Source organism: Artibeus jamaicensis, unplaced genomic scaffold (genome assembly GCF_021234435.1).
Source record: "Artibeus jamaicensis isolate MK-2021 breed Jamaican fruit bat unplaced genomic scaffold, CSHL_Jam_final contig_1016, whole genome shotgun sequence".
Lineage (NCBI taxonomy): Eukaryota > Metazoa > Chordata > Mammalia > Chiroptera > Phyllostomidae > Artibeus > Artibeus jamaicensis.
Window position 1 is genome coordinate 6,143,628 of NW_026521195.1, and position 25,195 is coordinate 6,168,822.

Here is a 25,195-nt window from a genome sequence, read left to right on the forward strand (position 1 = left end):
TAGACATCATATGAATATTGATTAATGGCTTGAATTTTATCTGTGGAGAAGACATGTGTTGTGTGCATACAGACACACACAGTTAATTCTTTTTCATAAATAAAAGCTGACTCTGTACCACTGGTAAATAAATGAAGGCCTGGCTGGTGTGGCTCAGCAGATTGAGCGTGGGCCTGCAAACCAAGATGTCGCAGGTTTGATTCCCAGTCAGGGCACATGCCTGGGTTGCAGACCATGTCCCCAGTAGGGTGTGTGCTACAGGCAACCACACATTGATGTTTCACTCTCCCCTTTCTCCCTCCCTTCCCCTCTCTCTAAAAATAAATAAATAAATAAAAACCGAATAAATAAATAAACAAATAAATGGAGGAGGAAAACAATAAATGTCCCTAAAAGGATGCCTAAGAACATTGGTTTCTCTTCCCCCTCATTCACAAACTGCCGCCCCAACTAAATGCACAACAACGGTGCCTGGGTAGCAAGAAACGAAATGAACTATCACTACCCAGCAGTTTATTACTCCCCTAGAGTTTCAGCCAGGTGGAGACAGGGAGGAAAGTCCACGGTGGAGAAGATTCACAACAGCACAAAACCACAGTCTCACAATCTTATAATCAGGCAGAAAAGCCTTTAATGAGCCCCAGGAGCTGATGCCAATGTCAGGATTCAGGCAAAAACCCAGGGCTTATCCCTTTCTCTTCCAAATACAGCCCTTTGGCTTGTAAATGCTGACAGCTTTGCTTTAGTCCTGGGCGCTCATCCCTGTGGAGTCTGGGAGCTGAACACATCAGGAAGATGCTCTGGGACTCATGGTGACTTCATACAGCCACTTACGTGGGAGCCGTGGGCAGATAACTAGGAAGGCAGGCAATTTCACAGGGGCTCACACATGGGGAGCTGCGGTTTTCTCTGGCTGCCTTTTCCCACCTAATTAATCCTTCCTGTGAAAGTGAGTCTGTATTTCAGAGGATGAGCATTTGGGGGGACAGGAGAGGGTTAGGGAAGGCGTGGGGAGGCGGCCCAGGTTAGAGTGCCACAGGGAAACCAACTCCGGGATCCAGAGAGGGGCCTCGTATACCTTCCTAAGGGATGTCAGTACACTTCCCTGCAATTCTATGCAGATGGATCAAAGTCTCCGAAAGCAGGTTGGATGCTTTCCCAGAGATTTCGAATCTCATTAAGGCCCCAATTCACCATTTCAGTGCTGCCCAAACAATACTGTGTCACCTACTCATCCTAACTGGGTAGATTGCTCCATCAAACTAATTTTGTGAAAACGAGCCTTTATGACCAGTTCAATCAGTATCATTTCACCTGCTAAGAACATCAGCACAAATGTTTTCAGCAACAGAGCCAGAAGGTTTTACCTGCCTGCCCTTCCGTTTCATTTAAAATGACAAATTAGCCCAACTTTGCTGAATACAAAGTTGTGCTCTCAAGAAATGAATGAACCATTCATGAAAAGTCTCAGAATTCCCTCAGAAAGGTGAATTGAAAGTTCTCTCATACCGACTTATTGTTAGCATTTCCCAATAAGAGACACATATGAGGGCGGACCAAACAAAACAGGAAATTGCATAACGCTCCTGTCTCCATGGCGATGTGTGTGGGGGGGGGCAGTGAATGCATGCAGCAATGGTGAAGGGCGTGCAATGGGTTGAGCAGCTTTTTTTCTGTTGAAAAGCCAAACAGAGTCAAGAGACTAATGGGGGCAAAAAGTGCTTCGTATATACTGTGAATGAGCCCAGCCTTTCCAGTCCTGGGAAAATCCCAGAGCAGGTCCTCTCCCAAGCCAATGAATGGTCCAGGACAGCAGTTTTCCAACATTCTTGACCATGACTCACAGAAATAAATCATTTTTATAAGGCAATCTGGTATATTTGTCTGCCTGCCAGCTATACAAGTATGCATGTATCAATCTATCCATCTATGTACCCCTCATCCATCCAGCCATTTGTATACTTCTATAATAACACAAATGCCAATTGTAATTACTAAATTGATTTCAACACGTAGAATTTGAGAACTGAAATCAGCTGTTCCTCACCACCAAGTCTTTGGTCTCACTACAGTGTCGTGAAGCTGGTCCTCTTCATTCTCTCTTGGCCAGACCATGGGAAATGTTTTGTCGGATTTGATGCAGATAAAGCCTTTGAAGTTTCCTCAAACAAACACACCTGTGTCACTAATGTCACTAAAGCCAAGCCAGCTTCGGGACACTGAGGGTGAATCTCTCTTGAGAAACCCAACAAATGAAACACCCCTTCAGTGCCCACGGTGCCGAGGTTGACGGCCAGCTTTTCTGAAGTCACCTGTTCCTAATAAGATGAACAAAGGAGGCCAGAGGCAGTGAAGTGACGTGGTCAAAGTCCAGGGTTCTTTGAAGAGCACCCCAAGATACCATGTAGACGTAGGGCCCCCAATACCTTTCTGTTTTTACGAAAAGCTTTCATTCGAAGTGAACAGCAAGTGAGGTCCCTGAACAGGACTTTTCAATTCCCTTTGAGTGCCCACCAAGAATCGTAACTCAGAAAAGGCGTCTTCAAAAATGAAGGTGCATGCATTCCCGGACGGACCAAACTGCAAAAATCTGCTGCTAATAGACCCTCCTTATAAGAAATAGTAAAGAAAGTGGTTTGGCTGAGAGCACGTGACCCCGGACAGCTCAAATCCTCATGAAAAAGGTGGAGAGAGCAGTGAGGTAATTATGTCTTTATAAAGAACAGTGTAAACGCCTGTTTTCTCCTTTCCTCCTGTTGGATGAACAACACGTACACAGTGGTACCACTGGGCCTGTGCCATACAGAAGTCCCATATAGCTGGCAACAACCCGAAGGACCTGGAAGGATAAAGATGTGCTGGAACCAGAAAATGATGCTAAATGGGACTGTGGATCCCCAGAAACAATGAAAGGAAACCAGGAATGGTAAATAAGAAGGTTAATGCAGATAACGCTACAAATATTGGGTTGGCCAAAAAGTCTGTACGGTTTTTTCTGTAAAATAAAAGACACATTTTTTCATTTTCATCAATAACTTTATTGATCTGGATATTTTGAGTATCTCCCGCTATTGGCTTTCAGCGGGTCGAGGCCAGGGGTGCTGCTAAACACCTTCCAATGCATAAGACAGCCCACAGCAAAGAACTGTTTGGCCAAAATGTCAACAGGACCAAGAAACTAAGCAAACCACTTTCAACGCATTTGATCAGTCACAGCACCTACTCCATACACTGCACATACCTTTTTTTGTGTTTCAGGTGCATTTTTGCCTTACTTGAAATAACAAAGCATAATACACCAAAAATGTTGCCTGTGTTCTTTCATCTTCCAATTAAAACGGCCACACAAAAATTCACCCATTTTAATAAGATTTTTCAGTGTACACTATATGACAGCTGTCACAGTAGAATCTAAGAAAATCATTTCAAATGCAGTTAAAGACAACTAAGCAATGAAAAACTAAACGAACTTTTCAGCCAGCCTGACGTATACTTGCTCTCCTTTCTCCTCTCATCTTCTTTAAAAGACACGAGAATATGTAAACTGGTGGTTATTTCAATGCTCAGCTGGGCCAGTAGCACATTTAGACGTAACGTGTGTAACAACAGCACAAAGGGAGAAAGAAGGAACACGAAGCTACGCAGGAGCCACGTGTCCCCGTCGCACAGAAACCAGTTAGTGTACATGTAGTACATTGAGACGCACATGGTAAACCCTAAAACAACCACCAAGAAAAGAAATCACTCGAAAAAAGCACAGTAAAAGAAAACCCCTCATTGTTTAATTAGCTTATCTCTGGTAGTTCATAAAGCTAAAGGGAATTTAAAAGTCCTGTTCGGGGACCCCACTGGCTGTTCACGTGGAATGAAAGCTTTTCGTAAAAACGAAAAGGTTGTGGGAGCCTCGAAATCTACATGGTATCTTGGGATGCTTTTAAAAGAATCGGGAGAAAATGTATCTGTTTTTTTTAATGAACTGGGAAGCCTGACCTGTCATTCATCACGATGCTCCATATTTTGGCAGCTGAGGCACTAAGAGAGCCCCCAGCCCAGAGCCTTCTGCAGCAGGGGCCGGGGCCCAGGGGGCACTGAGCCAGGGGGAGCTGGTGGCTGCAGAGACCTCCAAGTGCCTGAGCCAGGCTCCACACGAGGTCTGGGGAAGCCCGAGCCCCGAGCCCCACAGGGGCCCCCATTTCTGCTCACTGGCCCCTTCAAGGAAGGCAGCAGGTTACCTGCTGAGAGACTTTTAGCCAAGAACATGATTACAGTGACTTTAATCACGGATTAGACACCAATCTAGTTCAACCATCTGGAAAAAAAAAAAAACCTAACCGATACCTAATACTGGCCATCGAAGGACTAAGCATGGGAAGAAAACTAAACCAGGGAGCTGCAGAATCTCGTTCTGGTATTTTAAAATGAACACACTGTTTTTTAAAGGTATTTTTAAGTACTGAGTTAAGACTCTTGAAGCCATTCATTTGGACACAGCCTCCCTGAAGGGTGTATCTGGGGCACGTTCTCTCTTGCAGGCCCCTGGACCCCTGCGGTCCCCAAGCCACCGCAAGTCCCTCCACACCTGGGCGCTCCCAGGACCTGCCATCACCGCAGGCCTCCCATCACCACAGGCCCCTCACCCTGCAAGAATCCACCCACATTCTGTCTCCTCTGACGGACCACATGGCGCCCACGGAGACGAACACCACATGTCATGTCTGTTTCCCCCTGCACCATGCTCTGGGGAAGTCTGGATGTCAGCTCTCCATCGCCAGGGCAGGGACTGAGCCTCTGGGTGGCTCCTGGCCCTGGGACTTGGGGAGAGAGAAGCACCCACAGAGGCTGCTGAAGGTGTGTCCAGATTAAAAGACATCGTGGGGGGACAGGCAGGGGCCACACAGAACAAGGGCCCAGAGGGAGCCCAGGCCCCTGGAGTGGGCCCTGGATCTGCCAGTACCCCTGCCACGGCCCTGGGTGGGCAAGAGGGACACTTCATCTACTCCGGCCTCCACTTTCTGTCCACAAGATGACAGGGAGGGTTTGCTGCTTTGGAAAGTCTCCCTCAGCTCTGACATGCTGGGATCCTGGATGTGCCATTCAAATGCATTTGTGTCACTTTATCCCCTTGGTGTGTCGTGCGGTTGAGGCACAAAGTCAGCACTCTGCCGTCACACACACACTCGGTCAACTGGGAGTCCCAATCAGTGACCGCCCATCTGAAAGCAGGTGACCGCAGAGCTGGTGCTCACACACGTGAGTGTGCTCAGAAACACCATCGCCAGTGGCAGGCCCCACGTTATTCACACTCATCAACTCGGCAATTATTTACCCCTATTTCCTTCTGAAGCCCCTCTCTCGCAAAGCTCTTGACTTCTAATTCCACTGCTGCTCACCACGAGGGTGTGGCTGGAAGAGTCCCTGACTAGTTACTGTGTGCAAATGCCAAGTTCAGTTTTCTGGTCCCTGGCTCACTGGTGAAATGCATTTTATCTCACATACAACCGCTGAAAGACTAGAGACCACCTGCTCCATCACCTGCCCCATCTGCAGAAAAACTAGACTAAGGACTGGACTTCGCTGCTGGAATTCTCGAACAAACACCTGGCAGCAGCATGCAGGAAGGACAGGCAGGCATCGTGCCCTAGACAATTTGGCAAAAGGGGGACAGGCTCCCATTTTAACGTTGCTAATGGCAACAACTCAGTCTCAAATTGGGCTTCTCCAGAGGGAAGGTGGAGGTAGTTGCTGACGATAATGATGATATAAGATACCAGTGATGGCGGTGAGGATACACGGCATCAGTGACAGCAAGGATGACAAATGACTGCCGCTGCAGCTAGTCAGCCGTAGTAGGAACAGTATTAGCCACCCTACTCTGGGGCTCACTACCTACATAATCCCTTTTGCCTCCTACATTATCGCACTCAGTTCTCATTAAAAATCCCCAGGAAGTAAATGCCATTGTCACATTCCCCCTCCCCTCTCTACCCCCATTCTGAAAAGAACTGGAGTCTTGTCAGGAACCTGCTGTAGAAGTCTCACAACTAGGAAACCGAAGGGAGGACTCAGCCCCAGCCTGGGCGCCCTCAGAGCTGCAGGAGCCTAGAGGACTGGGTGTGGCTGCAGTCAGCTTTGCTCCGAGGCTCAGTGGTGGCCTGCGAGGCCAGGGAGGCTGGGGTGGGGTGGGAGTGGCACAGGCAATGGCTGTGAGCCTGGCAGGTCTAGGGTGGGGTCAGCCAGCGCTCTGCCCTCTGACCCTTCAGGGAAAGAGTGACCTCCAGCTGGCGTCCACGGCCAAACTATTGTTTGCAGCTTTGCAGGAAGCCATTTGAAAGGGTCATTGAAAAATGATCTTGCTAAATCAAGCTGTACCAATATTTTTATTTCCTTTCATGCAATGCCATGTTTTAAAGGCGTTAGGTGGGCCTGTTTATAGAGCCTGGGAAATAATCGGTGCGACTTAAGTTCAAAAAACAAAAGCCGCCCGATCTTAAGCAAAGAGAGGTCATGCTCCCTTCTCAGAGCACGTCCTTGCTCTCGGTGCCTAATGGATGTTGGACGAAACCGCCATCAGATCCAAGAAGCTTCCTCAGAGGGCTGTCACGAGTCCTGACATTTGTGCACATTAGTGCATCTTCTCGTGGCTCTGACCAATTTCTTAAACAAGAGATTGGTAGAGAGACTTACAGTTATTAGCTGTAGGGTTCAAAGCTTATTTTTTAAATAAATGACAAATCACTGTCACTTGTCTGGGCAATGGCTTTATGTAGCGTTAGTGGAGAAGAGAAATTCGGACACTTGACATCTCAAGTGTCCCCACCCTGCTGCACCTGAGTTAAGACAAAGGACATTTGAAGAGGTAAATATTGGAGCCCTACTGATCTATATATGGGGCCAGAGGGGTGGGGTGGCCATTCAGCTCTCCCCAGAAGGCGTGGGTTGATGGTGACTAAGGTAGATAAGACCTACAGGCCTGAAACCCAGTAAGAACCCTGGGGGGAAGGAGGAGAGAAAAATGCTAGAAAACAGAGTATGGAAAGGAGAATTTCCCCCTCTTCACAATGCAATCAAGGACCCACTGTGGCAGTGACCCCCGAGAGTGCCAGGGTGGGAAGGAGCTGCAGAAAGTTTTGCATTAGTTCCAGGGATGAAGAAGGGGACCTGAGAAAGGTCCTCACAGCCTAACGGCCCGACAGTGGCGAGGCTGCGGGTGGGGGGCCACGGTCTCCTACGCCAGGGCCTCCCCACACTGGCTGTGGGCTGAAGATGCCGGGAAAGTCCGTCCCAAAGATGGGCAGGCTCTGCACCTCCACCCGGGAGCCAGTCAAACAAATGGCCGGTCTTCTGAAACTCGAGAACTAAGGTCACTACAGCCACACCCAATGTCAGGGAGAAAACGCACCAGGAGTCTTCACTGTCTAGGAGACCCCCAAACACTGCTGCTTCATCTCAGCCTTTCTATGATGTTTTCCACCCTTTGAGTACTTGGTCGGCCCAAACCTGCCAGTGCCCCTGTGAGGGAGGGAGCCCTTTCGCGTAGCTCCCACCTCCCCAGAGAAAGGCACCGCCAGTCTCCACTGTGGGGACCATCTGTCCGGAAGTGACCATTTCCGCCAGGTGGGATCTCAGAGGTTCGGTAATTGCCAAACCCAAGGCGTGTTGCTGGTTGGAGCCCAGCTGCGCAGGCAGCCAAAGGGGTTTGAGGCTGTGCAGGGCGTGAGTCTCACTGAGGCTCTTCTTACCGCCTCTGCCTCTTAAATAAGATGACTTTCTATGGAAAGGAAGAAGCGGGCAAGCTGAAGGTAAAGGCCGAGTTATTACCAATAGAATGATGGTGTTTACTTCCATTTCAATGCAAATAAATAAATAAATCACCTCATTGGCCACAACAGCAAAAAGCTGCCACCTCCCAAGTTGTCCCTGAGGATGGACTGCTCAATAGCAGTGTTGGTGACAATTGATGACATTCCTCAGGAATGAACTGCTTGAATGTCACTGCCCTCAACCCCTGCATCTGGTTAGGATGCAGGCTGAGTCAGGGGGCTGGGCGGGGCCCCAGAACCTGCATTTCTACGGAGCTCCCAGTGCTGCCGTCTGCAGACCACGCTCTGAGTTGCAAAGCTCTACGAGGTACCAAGCACTTTTCTTGGGGGCTCTCCACCTTATCTAGGTGGGAGAGAATCCGTTGGTCATGGGGCTCCTATAAACAGGTGCAAGAAGTAGTCCTGTGCCAGGGAATAGACCACAGGTCACTCCCAATGCAATTAGACACCACACTTGTGCTGATGGGCTGCTTCAGTGGAAGCTGAAGTGGAAGTGTTTGCTCCTTGCCCGGCACAGAGAAAGCTCAGCAGAGGCCTGCAGTGGGAGTGACTGAATGAACACACAAACGAAAGACAGAAAAGGAAACAGGGCCCTTGGCTCTCAGCTGCCCCTGGGCCTATGTAGACCATCCTGTAAAGCTGCCCACTGGTCACAAATGGAGAAGGTGCAAGAAGACTTGGGAATCCCCAGACTTGGGAAAGGAGAGAGAGGAGGGAAAAAAAACAAGTCCCACAGCCAGACACAGCGCAAACTCTTTCATGCTGACTGTCTACCTAGCCTCTTCGAAACCTCAGTGGTTGGGGGTTACGGAGAGTCCCACTCTGCAGTCTGGGAACCTGAAGCTCAGAGAGGACCAGAGACCCAAAATGAGACAGCTATGAAGGAGCAGCCAAGCGTCAGTTTCCACTGTCTGAGCCCCCACTGTTCGCCTCCCACCACTGTCAGCACCCCCAAATCGCTGAACTGGAGGCCTCCCCAAATCAGACACTGACAGTCCCCAAGCCCACCCACAGTTTTGGCGCCTGTGTTTTCGTTACAATCACATACCCTAGCCCACAGGCTCCGCGTGTTACCAGCTTGGTCTGATGCTGTTGTTCCATTTTGTTTTAAATTGAGAAGTAAAACAAGGGACAGTAGAGAATACTGAGAAGAGATTTGATTTAGGAGAGGTAACTTTAAAAAAGTTTCAATACCATGAGAAGAATCTTCATGCACTCCTGGGCCTAGTACAATTTAATGGCTGAGTGCCCATAAAGAATTAATGCCCGCAATTAAGAGTAGATAGGACTTGAGTGCCTTCACCTTTGGAAAGCCCTTCGTCCACACGAACTCATCTGGGGTCAGCCTGCCTCTCTGAGGTCGGGCAGTAGAGCGGTCCTCATTTCACCTGGGATGGAAAGGAGGCTGCTGGGATGTAAAATGCAGAGCCCGGACCCCGACTCCTCATGTCATGGCTCAGCGCTTAAAAACCTAACTGCTTCAGTGACCACTAGTCCAAACATTTTAAATATATAAGTAAAATAAGCACTGATGCACCGTATCAGTGCTTCTCTCTCTAACCACTTTCTTTTACGTTAACATAGATGCTAATTAACACCCATAGCCATGTATTTGGGAAGAATCCTGAGCTACCCAGGGAGCAGCTGGGTATGAGGTGGGGAGTCTGTGGGGGGCACTTGGGAGCCTGGCCTCATTGGCACCTGCCCAGCATGCTTTAGGGAACCCACAACTGGCCAAAACTCCCAGCTGCATCTTGACTTGAACAGAGAAAGCCAAGGTATGTGCAGAGCTCTCTCAGGGCATAGTGGAAACCTTAGTTTAAGGCGGGGAGGGAATTGCCCAATTCTCAGCAGTAGCCTAAAAAAGGTCTCGCCCTCATGAACTTGTCTATGGATTAGAAAAAGCATTAGCTTTTGAAATGGAACGACAGGGCTCAATCCCTTCTCTGCCATATTACGTCACCCCACTGGGCCTCCATGCTGTCATCCATCAGTCCAGGTAGTAACACACAGCACAGATGCAGTGAGGGGCTGCCACAGGGTGTGGATGGGGCCCAGGGTGTGGAGTCTGCTCCAGAGCACGGCCATGGCCAGGTGAGCCTCAGCCATTCCAGGGCCCCAGAGGGCTCAGCAAGGCAGGGTTTGTAAGAGTTAACAGCAGATGAGTAATGTGGGGGGTTTTGATTAAAATTTTGCACAGTGCACTGACTGTTGAGAATACGAGAGGAGCTGAATCTTTTCAGTGTGTGCCACTCTGCTCGAAGATTGTGAGCGTGGAGTAAGAAGAACAAAACATTTACCTTTTCCAGGGCCTCTCTGTCAAGGAGCTCTTGCACAGCGAGAAGCTTGATGCTGTAAGAAAAAATTAAAACCACACTTGAAAACAAACCATTTCATGTCACCAAGCATCACCTAGGTCACCAGAACAAAACTGTGACATGTCAGCCCGCTTCTCTGCATCACTTCCCATTGTAAGGTGACCTTGGGTTTGAACTGCGATGACCATTTCAGCACTATTAAAAACGTTTCTAAATCATGGAAGTACAAATACCCCAAAGGGTCAAAAACACAGACTCGAACAGGTACGTCCGCGCCCACATTCCTGGCAGTGATGTTCGTAACAGCCAACAGGTGGAAACGACCAAAGTGTCCATCAATGGATGCGCATATAAAGAAAGTCTGGTATGCACATACGATGGGATGTGGTCCAGCCTTAAAAAGGAGGAAATTCTGGCATGGGCTGCAACACGGATGAGCCTTGAGGACACTCTGAGACGAAATAAGCCAGACAGAGAAGGACAAGTACTGTGTGAGTCCACCTGCTCGAGGTCCCGAGCAGTCAGATTCACAGAGACAGGAAGTAGAATGGAGATTCCCAGGCACTGGGGGTGGGGGGAGTTAGTGTTTAATGGGGGTGGGGTGGTGACAGTTGCATAATGTGAACGCACTTAATGCCACTGAACTGGACACTTACAAGTGGTTAAAGCCATAGCGAATTGTATGTTATGGGCATTTCACTACAAAAAACCCTTAAAGTAATTGATAGCTGCTTCATGTAATGAATGTGAATAAATTCAGAGGACTGTAAACAAGGAAATACCCATGTTCCAAGTTAACCCTGCCCCGTGGCCCCTTTGGTGATGTAACAAGCAAAGAGCTGAAATCTCGGCTTACAAAGAGGCCTGTTCAGCCGCTCCTTGGCTTCCTGCCCACGGACTGCGCCCTACTGTGTGTGGGCTACCAAGGGTGCATGATGACGCTGGCGCACTCCCTGCCCACTAGGTCCTCACAGCCCTTTGGAGGCCACAGTAGGAAGTGTAGTGTGCCAGGTGGGCGGGCTGAGACTCAGAGAGAAGCCAGGCCAGCAGAGGTCACAGAAGGCTTCCTGGAGGAGGGACCCAGTAGGCTTTGCCAGGGGGAGGGGGCTAGGGACAAAGGCGATCCATGGAGGGCCAGCACAGGCAAAGGCACCAAGAGGGCCAGCAGAGCCCATCAGGTTCTAGTCTGGGGGTCAGGGCCTGGCTTGCAGCCCGAAGCCGAGATGAGAGCATTTGGAAGCGGGTAGAGGAGTCATAGGAGAGGTGTTTTTCTTTTGTGACAAGTGGTCTCTGACATGTTCATGGTCACAATGAGCAGGCAGTTAAGGCTGGGCTCACCAGCACACAGGAGGAGGCAGGAGAGGTCAGCGAGACCGTTTAGGGAGTGGGTCAGCAATGATAGTGCCAGCAAGCTCCCTCTTTGTGCAACTAGTCTGCCTGCGGTCACTAGTCACAGTGCCCCCAACCCCCCCCCACCTGCGCTGGCTCTCTGGAACAGAAAGGGGCCCACCTGGACCCCACACCTCCCTTGCAAGGAATCATGCCCATGATAAAGTCACCTTAATCCACAAAATTCTTCGTAATCTCTCTACTCGACTCAGCAAGCACTATCTGACCCGATGCAGTGACTCACTTAAAAGCCACTCCAGGAGGTGCAATGACAGTTTTAAAGGCTTACAAGAAACCACCATCACCGATTCAGCGAACACCGGGGCGAGTGGGCCGCACTCGGGCAATTCCCTCTGCTCTGTCACACGCTTCGCTCCATCTCTTAGACACGTTTGCTTTGTTGTGTCTCTGACTTGGAAGGGTCTTTCCAGAGACCTCAGAAGACCCACTCTGACTCACTGCATCCTTCGGTCCAGATGCAAAGGCCACCTTCTCCCTGCAGCAGCCCTGGCCCACTTGTCTTCTTTCCTCAGTGCAGGGACTGGGAGGGACCATAAGGCATTTATTTGCTGGGGTGCTCTTGTTGGTTTCCTCCAACCAGCATGGAAGCTCCTTGAGGCTGGGGCTCAAGGGTCTTCCCGCCACCCCATGTGCACGGTCTATAACTGGCACCTGGGAAGAACTCGAGGAAGAGTTACTGACCAGCTGGCCAGGCCATGCTGCCTGCCAGCCAGTCCCCTATGATATCCCCCTCATTCTGGCTGGGAGAGGCACAATGACTGGCCAAGCCTCAATCCCTCCATCTGAAAAAGAACGTCTCAAAGGAGCTGAGCAAGTGTCCTCCTTCAATGAACAGTGCTCCGCGCCTCTGCATGGGTGCCCGCCACTCAGCGTGCCTGTGGCTGGTCGCAGCTTCAGCCCATGCCTCAGCTCGCCCTGATTCCCAGCCCACCAGTCTGGATTCCCAAGTGTCAACCTGGATGGCAATTTCTATGCTAAGAAGATTCCAGTTGCGGCTCAATTTTCAGAAGCTTAAATTGTTTCTTAAATAACCACGGAAAATATTTACACTGGCGGATGTTTTAAATGGTTGTTGTCCCTGCCCCTCTTCCCCATCCTGAAGGCCAATATGGGATCGGATATCGGATATTAATAGGTTAGAGAGAAGGTTTGAACCCTGTGAAGACGTTCCACCCTCTTTCTCTCCCTGTGTGCAAGGACACTACACTCAAACCACTGCAGAATGTGAGTGAGTTCAAAACCAACAGTCTCAGGCTCTGCCTGAAATGATACTAAAACAACTTCAGTTGACTCTTATTTAGATCAAAACTTGCAGGACGCTCCTCCCTGCTCTCACCACTTTGCTTGTCTCCCAAACGAGGGTGGCAAACGCTGGGCACGCAGACCGCTGCTCTCCACCCCTCTCCACCTGCTCCGTGGCAGTTTCCCCTCTTAACTAAGATACAGCTTCAGAAGCCTTGTCAACACTCCAGGGAGCAGCCACCAACCTGCTGAAGTTTGTCACGTGAGATGAAACTGATTTAACGCCTGCTCTAGACACAATACCGAACAGCACTCATGGGGCAGAGGGGCAGGGGAGGAAAATGAGGCGTTTGACACTACTAAACCCAATGACATGAGACAAGACTGTTTCAGGGACAGGGGAGAAGAGATGGTGAAGATGGTTAGGAGACAACACGACACGCGGATCTACACGGTTTGAATTTCAGGATGAAAAAGGCGCGTATTACTATGAAGCTGCCGTGACAGCTGCTCCCAACACTGGATTTCTCCAGGAAGCTGTGTTTTTCTAACTCCTTACAGCTGTGGTCCGAAGGCGGATTTGAGATGTTTCCTGTTACATAACCATCATAATGTTATTTCTTTCCTTATTGGAAACTCTCCAAGTTGAGAGTATTTATTTCCTATTTCTGGTATGTGATTCTTCTAGCACACCAGACATTCCCTGGGAGGGAATCTTACCATGAAGAAGCAACAAGCCTACTTAACAAATCCTCCATTTGACCCCTCTCGCTTCTCATCTGGAAGGGAATCTCATCTCTCCTTTCCTTTCTTTCTTTCTTTCTTTTTTTGAATTCTCACCCAAGGATATGTTGACTGATTTTTGGAAGAGAGGCACCTCACACGAAAGCAGTGATTTCTTTAGAAAAAATGGCAACTGAAGGGAAAGTTCCAAAGTCAAGACAGGCAACACTCAGAAAGACCTAGAATGCACGTCGTCAATGTTTGCTAGACAAGCTACAAGCAGGTAAGGAGCTCGAGGGCGGCATCCAATGCAGCTGGTGGCATCCATCATAGCGAGGTCTGTAACAGAACCAGATGTGGTGATGAGGCAGGGGGCCAGGGGCCAGGCTGACAGCAGGGAAGAAAGACAATGAACTTGAAGAAACGGAAGACAAGGGCAGTTGGTGCCAAGGTTACCCAGAGCCTTTCTTCAGCCGTTGAGACTTCTCTAAAGATTAGAATGCACAAAACAACTCTTTTGGTACCAGCCTATTTCAGACAAGCCGCAGAACAGACCTTTATCTCCTCTTCCGTTTTGACCTCCATTAACAATAGTCCAGGGTTTGCCTCTGGAAGACGGTCACACTGTCGTCTCTCCATTCTACCTCTTGTCCCAAGAACCATTTGTGACATCTGTCTTTGGTCCCCAGACTTATGCTACTACTTTAAATTGTGCTCCAGTATTACTGATTCTAGGGCCTACGCTGGCTATTCTTCAGCTCTATTTCATTTCCCTTTTGAGGTTCTGCGACATAGCTTTAAAGTAAATTTTAAAGAAAGGGACAGGTTTGTATATTTTCCCAAGCTCTTTCATATCTGAGAAATTTTGAGGGGATTGATTTCATGTGCAAAAGGTCACTTGGTTGAGTATAAAACTGTTGGATTATAACATAACCCCCAAAAGTCTGTAGACAATTTGTAAGTTTACTTGATAACCAGAACTTTCAATGTTTCCAATTCCCAGACCCCCATCTGTTTAGGAGTGACATGGGGTCTGGGATCTGAATCCAGAAAAAAAAAAAGTCCCCTGGTGTCATCTTCTGACAGGTTCTGCAAACACGGACATGCTTAGAACAGAGAACACGTCTCAAGTCGGCTTGATTTGCATTACTCTTTCCTGTCTGGATGCTTGTGGAATGTTTTTCCCCCTTTATCTTTGTTATTCCATCTCCTTTTCATGGGTCTCTTTTCCCTGAGCTTGTTCAGATGTGGGCAGGGAGCCCTTGGAATTCACAGCCCTCTCTCATCAGGTCCGGGGTGGGGCAAGTTTTACACCCAACCAGCCTGACTGCTGACCCCTTCATCGCCAGCCCCACTCCTGTCTTCCAGGCTACAGCCCTGTCCCTTGTTTCTCTCTCTCTTCCAGAACTGCTTCTCCAGTTTTGTTTCCTTCCACTCACACCACTGATTTGATGTTCCATGGCCTGTGCATTAGTTTTCTCTCTCTGCTCTAATGAATGATCCCAGACGTGGCGACTCACAGCAATTCTGGCAGCCGGAAGTCTGAGGTCAGTGTCAGGGAGCCAAAATCAAGGTGCTGAGATGCCACCCGCCCTCTGGAGGGTCTATGGGGGAACTGGGTCCCTGCCTGTCCTGGCTCCTGGGGGCTGCCGTCACTCCTTGGCTTGTGGCCGCATCGCTCCCACTTCTGCCTCTCCTATCACCAAATCTCCCTCTGCCCACCTTTTATAAGGACGCTTGCAATGGCATTTAGGGGCTTCTCAGATGTAGGATAACCTCCCTGTCTCTGAAAAATCCTTAACTAACGGAATCACACATGCAGAGTTGGGCTGTTTTTTTCTGTATGAGGGAACGCTCACAGGTCCCGGGGATGAGGGTATGACTGTTTCGGAGGGCTATCATTCAGCCTACCCCACGTTAGCATTCTCCTGTACTCTCGGTCATCTGGATTTTAGTTCTCTTGGATTTTGTTTTCCCCAAAATTACCCTTATTTAATCCATCTCCCTTAAAATTTTTTCTCCCTGTTGCTTTTTCCCATCAACCCACTCTTTCCTGAAGTTTTTCTTCTCCTGTCCTAGGGAGGCCATGCCTTTTTGTGGGATGCTGAGGATTCCACACATTTCCCCAAAATTCTCCCCTGAATCCTGCTGTAGATGATTTCCCATAAGCAGACACGGCTCCTGGGTCTTCAAGAGCTGTTGCCTTTATGCTGTTCTGCAGGACTTTCCCACAAACTTTTTAAAAAATCTCTATTTACCCCTGAACAAGGACAAGCTTATCTAGACCAAAGACTTTCAGCAGACATTACAATGCATGGACGGTGGTTCCATTTCCTGCCATCTGTATAAAGAATGAATCTCCTTCCTGCACCTGCTGCAGGGGGAACCGGGGGACAGGGGGGATAGGGCGAAGGGCGCAGCTTCCAGCCAACTCAGAACCTTCGCTCTGTGAGATACACCGCCTGCTCTGAGACGGTCAATCAACTCAAGACAGAAAGCATCCTGTTTCCCAGAATACACAGCGACCAGGGCACCTGGCTTGAAGCGCTTTACTTTTGGGCAGTAGACTTACTACAATGTCCTGGAATCATGCCATGTTACCCCATGTCCCATCTGATCACATTCAAGTGTTTTCTTTCCCTACTTGGATCTAGGAAGGAAGGGAGAGAGGGCAAAGAAAAGAGATGGGTTAGAGGGACCCACGTCTAAAGCAGTGACCCAGGGCAGAAAAGGGAGGCCAGCCAGGTCAAACTGCTACAAGTGTGTGGGTCAGGAGCCAGCAACGGAGAAGGGATACATACTTGCTCCCTGTTTCCAGGGGCAGGGGTGGGGTGGTGAGGGTGGTGCCTCTTTGCAAACCTCTGTGGGGTAAGCTGGCTCCCTCAGTCCAGTTCTTTCGGCCTCATTGTTATCATCCACTGATGCCTCATTTTTGCTGCTTGCCTGTGAGTTTTCATTCTTCTTGCAGGCCATCATGGGTGCCGCAGGGAGGATTCAGGGGGGGCATAAGGCATGGGATGCCTGGAACTAGGGCCTGGCCCGTGCCTTTCTGACGAACAAGGAGATGGTCTCAGCAGCAGCCAAGTGCTCCCAGAGATGGCGTCTCTGAAGGGAAGGAGGACGTCTGGTCTCCTGTTTCAGCCACCAGCTTGTTCAGCAAATGGAAGGATTGGCTCCTCCTCAAACTGCTGGACTCTTCATGCTCCACGTGGGGAAAAGTACCCCAAAGAGAAGCCGTTTCTGCGGCAGGTTGCTCCTCAGGGCCCACTTCAAGCCTCCAGGCTCCCGAGTGGCTGGCAGGACCCCAGATCCCAACTCCTGAAGAGACCCAGAGCACAGGACCAGGACGGCACCTTCTGGAAATTTCTGTAACTACAAACCCCTGGGGAAGCCGGAAGCAACACAGCCTGACTTGAACAGAAAACAGCTGAAGAAGCTCAAGCCCAAGAGAGGACGCTGGCCAGGGGAAGGGAGGCTGCGAAACACTCCATGCTGCACCTATTTTTTCGGCACCCAAGTGCTGACTTCGTACCACCTTTGAGAAAGCGGAAACACCAAACCTCCTCTGAGGTCTGAGGTCCCACAGGAAATCCCATTACAAAGTTAACGGCATGGTTTACCTGCAGGAGATAAGACCACAGAACCCTGGGGAATTTTATTCCTGGGAAGCTCAGAAGGAAAGACGGGGGAACAGACTGAAACACAGAGAGAACTGAAGAAGCGGAGGAGGGTGCCATTAGCCCGTGGTTTCCCGATGTCGGTTTCCCGATGTCGGACTCCACTAAGCCAGGCTTACACTATTTCTCCTACACCCCAGCTCCTCCTGGAGGGCACATAGAGCCGTAACAAACTGCAGATTCCAAGTAGATTCTGATTCCAGCTACACAGCATTCCGGGACTGGTTATATGATCCATGTACTACTGCTTTTGTTTTTCTTACTCCTGCCTGTGGGATATTTTGTCCTCAACTGAGGAGGCAGGGGCTTCGACTCCTATTTTACAGCTTCAGAGAGACTTGGTGGCTTGTGCAAGGCCCACACAAGGGCTGGGAGCAGAGTCCAGGTCTGTACGGTTTAAAAGCACTTGCTGCTTTGTATTCATGCAACAGGTGTTTACTGAGCACCTACTACATGCCAGCTGTAGTTCTGGTACCCAAGGTAGAGCCAATAAACAAGACAAAGTCTCCCATTCCAGTGAGAGGTGGAGGCAGTGGTCTGCTAATATAGGTTTATTCTCTGGCCTCAGGGTGGGTGCCGAGGTGGGAGCTGGAGCACTTGCCAATTCCCATGGTGTCAATACTCCCACCATGGCCCCTTGCCAGCCACCAACTTGATGTGACTGAACACAGACACAAGAAGAAATATGTGCCTTTGGCTTCCACGAGCCTTTCCGCACCAAATCCAGGATACCATCAGTGAGGGGCGATTGGCAACAAACCAGTGATCATGTAATGCATGGTATTTCCCATCTATATCGTGAGCTAAGTATATAATAAACTATACAGTTTAGCAAGGGGCCTGGTGGCGATGTTATAAAAGACAATTCAGCTCAGAGTGACCATGTGTACACGTATGCACGAGTGGCCAGCGTGCTGTGGGGATGTCTGTGAGGACCAAGACGGCATTTGACCAGAGCTTGGGTTTTCTCATCTGTACATTCAAGATACTGATTCTAACTATATAAGAGGGTCATTGTGAGGATTCAATGAAATGGCACTTATTATATAGTATATTTCCTTCAAGTACAGATAGTCAGTAAGTGACAGCCATTAATATTTAATTTCAATTGATCTGGATATCACCTGGTACATAATTCTTATCTTCTTTGGAACAAAAAAGAATTTTCATTCCTAAGACTCAAACTGGTATTTTAGCCACGTAAATAGGTTCTAAAAGCTTGCTCAGCAATCTAGAAATATTTCTGTAAAGGTGAATTTTACTCACTCCAAATTTCACAGTGCCGAGCCTTTTAATGGGGAAGCTGGAATGGGCACTATCCCTGTAATTTGATGAAATCCATCAATAGTTAGCACTTTCATTCCAGATCAGATCCAGGCCCCTCTCCCTCAGAGAGGCACCCATTCCATCATCACTAGCATTTCGCATTTTTCACCGTCTCACACGCATGGCCACTGCCCTTCAGCAACCCACCATTTCTGATGCGCTCCAGAGTAAGCTGCAGCCCAGTGAGTTGGTTTCTGACCTTTCACACAAAGGCCAGCCTTGAAGAATCGCCTCTGATTTTCAACTGAACCTCCCTCTGCAGATTCCTGACCCCACGTGAAACCGTGAAACCCTCCGCTCTACTTAAAACATCCCCACCCCCACCCATCCCCCAATGCTTTGTAACAACTCGAGTGTCACAGAAACCCAGCCAGGCTCCCTCCTGCTGCTTTCAGTGACTCATAGCCACCATCTTAAGAACTTAGTTACTTACTTGCTTTATTTTTGTAGGAAAGAGTAAGAGTAATTAATGGAATGTGTGAGAAATTTATTTTTCCTTTCAGCACATACTGGAAGTTAGAAAGTTATCTAAGACAATACGTGGTCTGTGGTTCCCTCTCAGTGCTCCGGCCGAAATTCCTCATCTGGCTTTCCCCGTGGACCTTTCACCTCTGAGGCCACAGGGACTCCACCTCTGGGTTTTGTCAGAGGCGGCAGCCTCGTTAACTGGCAGAAATCTAATGTTTGGACATAAACCAGCCAGTACGATTCTTTGGGCGGGCAGTTGGTTTAAAACGGCGAGCATGAGGGCAGATTTCACAGGAACCTCTTATTTGCTTTTTTAAAAAAGTTCTTTACAAAGTGCACATTACTGCAGAAAATGTAGAGAAGACACACACACTCATGCACCCACACGCAAGGAGCGAGAATTAAGACACATCAGCCATAATCTTGCTATACGGAAATACCATTAGCATATGGATGCACATGCTTTTAGACTTAAAAAAATTAGTATATGCATTTTATAAAATTGAAGTAATATTGTGTATGCTGTTTTTATTATCTTTAAATTGCCATTAAATTGTAAGTTATGGTCATTATTGATGTGATTCCTTGTTATTATTTTAAAATAACATTATTAAATTAAAATTTGTTGTAATTTTAATGGCAATATACTCATATATGTAGATATAAAGATAGCTATATGCGGGAATTTTTCACCGTTTCTAATCAGCACTTCGGTGCAAAACTTTGCACCAAAGTTTTCATATACCACTTTCTGAATACCTTTAATTGTTTCAAACAACAAGTTTCCAGGAGGTCAAGGGCTATGTGCAATTTGAAGATGTTTTAAAAGATATTATTTATTTACTTTTAAAGAGAGGGAAAGGGAGGAAGAAAGAGAGGGAGAGGAACATCAATATGCGAGAGATACATTGATCAGTTGCCTCCTGCATGCCCCCAACCGGGGACCTGGTCCACAACCCACACATGTGCCCTGGCAGGGAATCGAACCATCGACCCTTTAGCCCACAGGTGGGTGCTCAGTTCATTGAGCTACACCAGCCAGGGCCTGAAGATTTTAAAGAACCTTTGCAAAATTGCTTTGCAGAAGGAGACTTCTACCAGCCGTTTTACGACCCACTGGCTCCCTTCCCCCGCATAATTTTTGTAAATCCTCCCTAATCCAAAGGGTGGAAGAGGTATTATTATGCTGTTTAAAATCATGTTGACCCGACCATTAGAGAAACTGAACTCTTACTGGCCAATTTCAATTCTTCTTTCACCAGAGCATGTGAGTGATGGGCAGGAGAGGCAGTGCCAGGCAGGGCCACCAACACACAGGTGATGCTGTCAGGCAGGGAAGCCCTGCAGCCCGGCGCAGTGAGCAGCCAGACCTCTAGAAATTAGCTGAAATTCCTCTCCTTTGGTCAGTGGGTGCAGTTTTCCGGGGACACTAGAACCATATGCCTGGCAATTTTAGATTACCGAATATTCTCAATAAGTAATGACTATCAATATTTTGCCCAAAATGAGTTGTGTGAGGGCCCGCCAGCTGGCAGCAGTATGATTAAAGCCCACTCACTGGAAAGAAAAATAATTTTAAAGAGAGTGCCTAGAAAGTTTTCCTCATTGACTCAAAATCATGGGGGTCTCCCCCCTGGGTCTCCCTCCTCCCGGTGGTTGGGGGAAGGTTTGCCTATCTAAGCATGTGGAATGCAGAAGAATTCAGTCAGACAGGACACCCATCTGTGGGCTGCAGGGGAGCCCAGAGGTTTTCCAGAGGGGAGCAGTGACACTGCAGGTGGACACCAGATCTTCTCCCTAGCCCAGGAACAGCCGGCCCTGGGTCCCCAGAACATCCAGATCCTCACTGAGACCTTTCCTGTGGCCACAGCCACCCCCAGTTCCAGGAACTGCTGTGCTCAACAGCACAGAACACATGGGAACACACACCCGGACAGCAAGGCCCTCCCCCCACAGCGAGGCGCCCTGCATGGTGATTACAGGCTTGCAGAAGGTGCGTGGGGACCCACAGCAGGGACAGATGGGTACTTCCGCTGTGCACAGAGCCTCGGCTCTCTGTGACATTTCATCCCCGGCTCCCAGAATCAGCTTCAGACAGGTGGGGACCTGGCTGGTCTCTGGAAGTCTGTCCCTCTTAGCTACCAAAGGAGAAAACCCACTCCCCCCATCCAGCAATGAGTGTGGGCTGCGGCTGAGGTCAAGGCCCTTGCCAGTAACAGCAGCAGCCATGCTGCCAAGCTTTGATCTCCAGGGCACCCTGGAGAACGCTAGCGGCAGCAGTAACCCAGCCTAGTCCCTGGGAGGACGGTGGTTGGGCTGCGGCTGGTTTTTGTTAAGCAACGGCATCCTACCCAGTCTTCAAAGCCAGAGGTCCCGACACCACTGCCATGCATTCCAGCTGCTGCGTGGGAAACCTTGCCCTCCCCTCGGTCCCTCACAGTCTTCAACTCAAAATACAGAATTCAGGGAGGCCCGGGAGGCCCCCTGCTTCCCCCTCTCCCCATGCCCCAGTCTCCCCGCTCCTCAACACCACCAGCTGGCTCCAACCCGGTGCAGAGAGTCAGGCCAGGAAAGCTGCCTGGGGTCCTGGCAGAGCCTGCCAGCCCCCTGGTATGGAAGATGCCTCCATGAGACACGGGCCTCTGCGCCTGTCAGCCCAGTTCTCCAAGCTCAGGGGTCCAGTGTGCGGACGGCTTCAAAACCTCTTCCAGGAAGCTGGGAGGAGGAGAAAAGACACTGCCGCTTGGAGGCTCTTGGGTGCATTTCCAACTGACTGCTTGTATTGTTGGATCGAGGACAGTGGCTCTAGGGCCCTGGTGAGCATCACCTGGAACATCGTTAAAATGAACCGCTGGGCCCCATCCCAGAGTTTTCTCCCAAAGCAGGAACACCGTGGGGTCTGAGGACCGGCATTGCTAACGAGGCCCCAGGAGAGGCCGATGCAGCAGCCTGGGAACCCTACCTGGGGACCACAGAGTCAGGGTACGCTGGGACAGGAATGCCACTCCCACGAGGGCGAAGACACGGCCAACTTGACGTGGGACATGCCTCAGCATTCCCCGAGCAGACCTGGTGAGAGGGCTCCGTGGGAAGACTCCCAGCACCTCAGGGAGGGCGCCTGGTGGCCCAGTGCAGCTGTCCTGTCTCAAACAGGATATCTATTTCCTGTAGAAACTGTTTAAAAAATCACATGCCACAGACAGAGAGTGCTCAGCCCAGCTGACCTTGAGCCATGGCATCCACTTTGCAAGATGCCCCTCTTCTCCCTCTGGTATGCTTGTCCCATGCTCTGCATGGTCCCTCCCACCTAGCAGGCTTCTACCCCTCTCCAGGGCCCACTGCTGCCCTTGAAGGACAGACTGCACCACCTCTGTCCCGGCCCCGCTGTGACGTGGCCCTCTGCACTGACCTTGCAGAAGCCCACCTTCCCCAGTCTTGCACCCTCCACACTGGGGCTGGCCCCTGCAGCCTCCCTGCAGCTCCTCTCCTGAGACTCTGAATGCTGCCTCCCCCTAAAATCCATGGGAGGAAGTCCTAATCCCTGGCAGTAACACACAAGGTGACTGGAATTAAGACAGGATCTTTGAAAAGGCAATTAAGTTAAACCACGGCCAACAAAGTGGCCCTCGCCCAGTGAGGGGTGTGCTTACAAGAAGAGGCAGTGAGGACAGAAGTGCACAGATGGAAGACCACCTCTGCAGGCCACCGAGGAGCCAAGGATAGAGGCCCCAGAAGGCACCAACCCAGCTGACACCTTGACCTCAGACTTGGAGATCCCAGAAAATCAGTTTCTGTTGTCTAAGCCCCCAGCCTGCGGCACCTTCTCATGGCCACATTTTCATTAACCACTCAATGGGGGTAAAAGCTCCTATTAGTCATGATGAAATGGAAAGCTATGTGGCCAGGATGCCAAACAGCCTGCTCCTGTGGCCACAGGCGCCCCCAAGTCCCAGGAGAGATGGTAGCAGGCCAAGGGGCATGGAGCTTCCCGCCCCGGCCGGGCCCACAAACCACACGCAGCCTCCCGCTAATGTGGCCTGAGTACGTGCCGCCCACAAGACCCCTCTGGCCTGTGGCATTCGGAGCCTCCCATCAGACCCGGCAACGGCAAAGAATCAGAAATTCACATGAAGCTGCCTGACAACTGCCCCAAAAGAAATGGGGTCCCCATTCTGGAGAGTGTGGGTGGGGCCTGAGAACCTACATTTCCAGCAAGTTCCCCAGTGATGCTGCTGGTCTGGGGACCACACCTGCAGAAAGACTTCCCTGTGGAAGGAAAAATGCTGCTTGTGATGATGAGCTTACACAACTGTCGTGTGCAACTCCTGGGCCCGTGCAGAAAACGTACTTAATTAACACTGGCCCTCATGCAGCGCAAGGGGCCCACAAATCCTATTCTTTCTTCCCTGGGACTCACGTGAGTTTCAGGGGTCAGCCAGAAGGGTGGAGTTTCTAAAACTCCACCATGTGATGCCCCCAGAGCCCAGGGCAGCCACCGCTGACCACTCAGCTCCAGGGAAAGGTCACCCCCTGAACAGTGCCCCATCCTGGAGTGTGAAACCCCGCTATTCGAGGTCATCAGCACGGGTAAAGTCTCAGCCAGGCCCACCTACCTGAATGCCAAAGCCAGCGGGCTTGAAATCTATCAACAGACAAACTCGGAGAGCTATTCACATTGGGTTTTGCGTTTCTAAATATTAGCATCTGAATTTTGCAAATTTGCTTGTTCTTTCAAAAGGTTTGCTAGGAAGGGGACGAGGGACGGGGAACGCAGGCCCCAGACGGCTTTGGGCACGTTTTCCCAGTTTGAGAGCGCGTCACACTGGCGGGCCACTGCTGCCCCTGCAAGGATGAGCGTGCCCCACGTGTCCCCAACCCAGCCACAGAGGGAACCCTCACCGATGCCCCTCCCCCCACAGCCCAGGGCGCCTGTGAACTGCAGTAACCTGGTCCCGCTGGCCCGGGCCCAGGCCGACAGCTCATTCGGGTCACTAGGATTCACAGTAAAAAGAGGAACACGCTGATGAGATAAAAATGAAACTGCTGAGTGCAGAGGAGGCTCGCCATTCCTGGAGGGCATGTGGCACTGTCTCTGTCCTGCCCTCATGGTGGCCAAGGGCCTTGGTGGACAAAAGGCAAGCAGCTCCCTGCCCGGGTAAAAATCCTGCACCAAGATCCCACATGGGCAGTCAGTTCACTTGCATTGGAAACACCAGAAGCAGTGGTTCTGCCCCCCAAATGCCCTGATAATGACCACAGACGCGGGGCCAATGGCCCCAAAAGTGCACATCCTTACAGAACCTCCGTGGAAGGACAACACAGGGCTGAATGAAAACATTCTTACTCCAGATCTGAAAGCAAAAACGGGCAGTTGCAGGCAAGGACCTGGATTTGCAGTTGCCAGGTCGCCAGGTTTCAGGGTAGGGCCCCTCCCACCACCTTCTCCCTTCTAGAGACCTGGCCCCGGGAATCTCTTCTTCCAGGTGAGGAGCTGCTCTCGGTGTCGCTCACCCCTAGCTCCGGGCCCCAGTTCAGTGAAAGGGACACGCCAGGTTCAGAGTGCTCACCCAGATGGATCATGTTCAGAATGTCTTCCCCTCATCCCTACTGACCTGCCTAGCAAAGGTCCCTGCATTCTGCATCTTTCCCTCAAATACGCCTCCTCTGAAGAGCTTCCCCCTCACCTCCTGGGCAGAATCAAGGCGATTCCCCACTCACGTTCCCACTGCAATTATGACTACATGCACACAGTGCCTTGCTCCCCTCCTGCACTAGAATCTGAGATCCAGGAGCTGTAGGTGCATTGGGACCCGCACCCAGTGTGGAACATGCAGAACCGTTTGCTGGAGGCATTGGTACCTGCCTGCCTCCTTCACTGAGTTTTAGGTGTGAAGGAGAACGTACTAAAAATATCCTGTAATGGAAAAGGCCTGTGAGAATGTGAAGAATTGCTATCTGTAACTTATGAAGGTTTAAAGCTTTCTTTTTTTAATAGCAGAAGAAAGCTGTAGGGACCCTGCCCTGAATGCTACAGTAATTCTCCGAGCCCTAACAGCATCGAGGTCGCTTCCCCAGCCAACCCTATAAGACGCTGAGGAATTTGGCTTCTAGACCTGCCCTCACCTACATGGCAGCCGTGGGCACGCACATCCACGTGCACTTTCAAGGTGACGAGCTCAGACTGAGAGGTGCTGTACAGGGTAAAACACAC

At 50.1% G+C, this 25,195-nt stretch overlaps 1 protein-coding gene across 3 annotated transcripts in view; it reads right to left on the reverse strand.

The window, feature by feature from the left end:
* Positions 1–25,195, reverse strand: part of EEPD1 (endonuclease/exonuclease/phosphatase family domain containing 1) — an 82,927-nt gene that overhangs the window by 19,815 nt on the left and 37,917 nt on the right. For all 3 annotated transcript variants that reach the window (XM_037126560.2, XM_037126561.2, XM_037126559.2), the window contains exon 3: positions 10,121–10,172. In XM_037126560.2, coding sequence (XP_036982455.2) covers positions 10,121–10,172 — 52 coding nt within the window. The remainder of the gene's footprint in view (positions 1–10,120; positions 10,173–25,195) is intronic.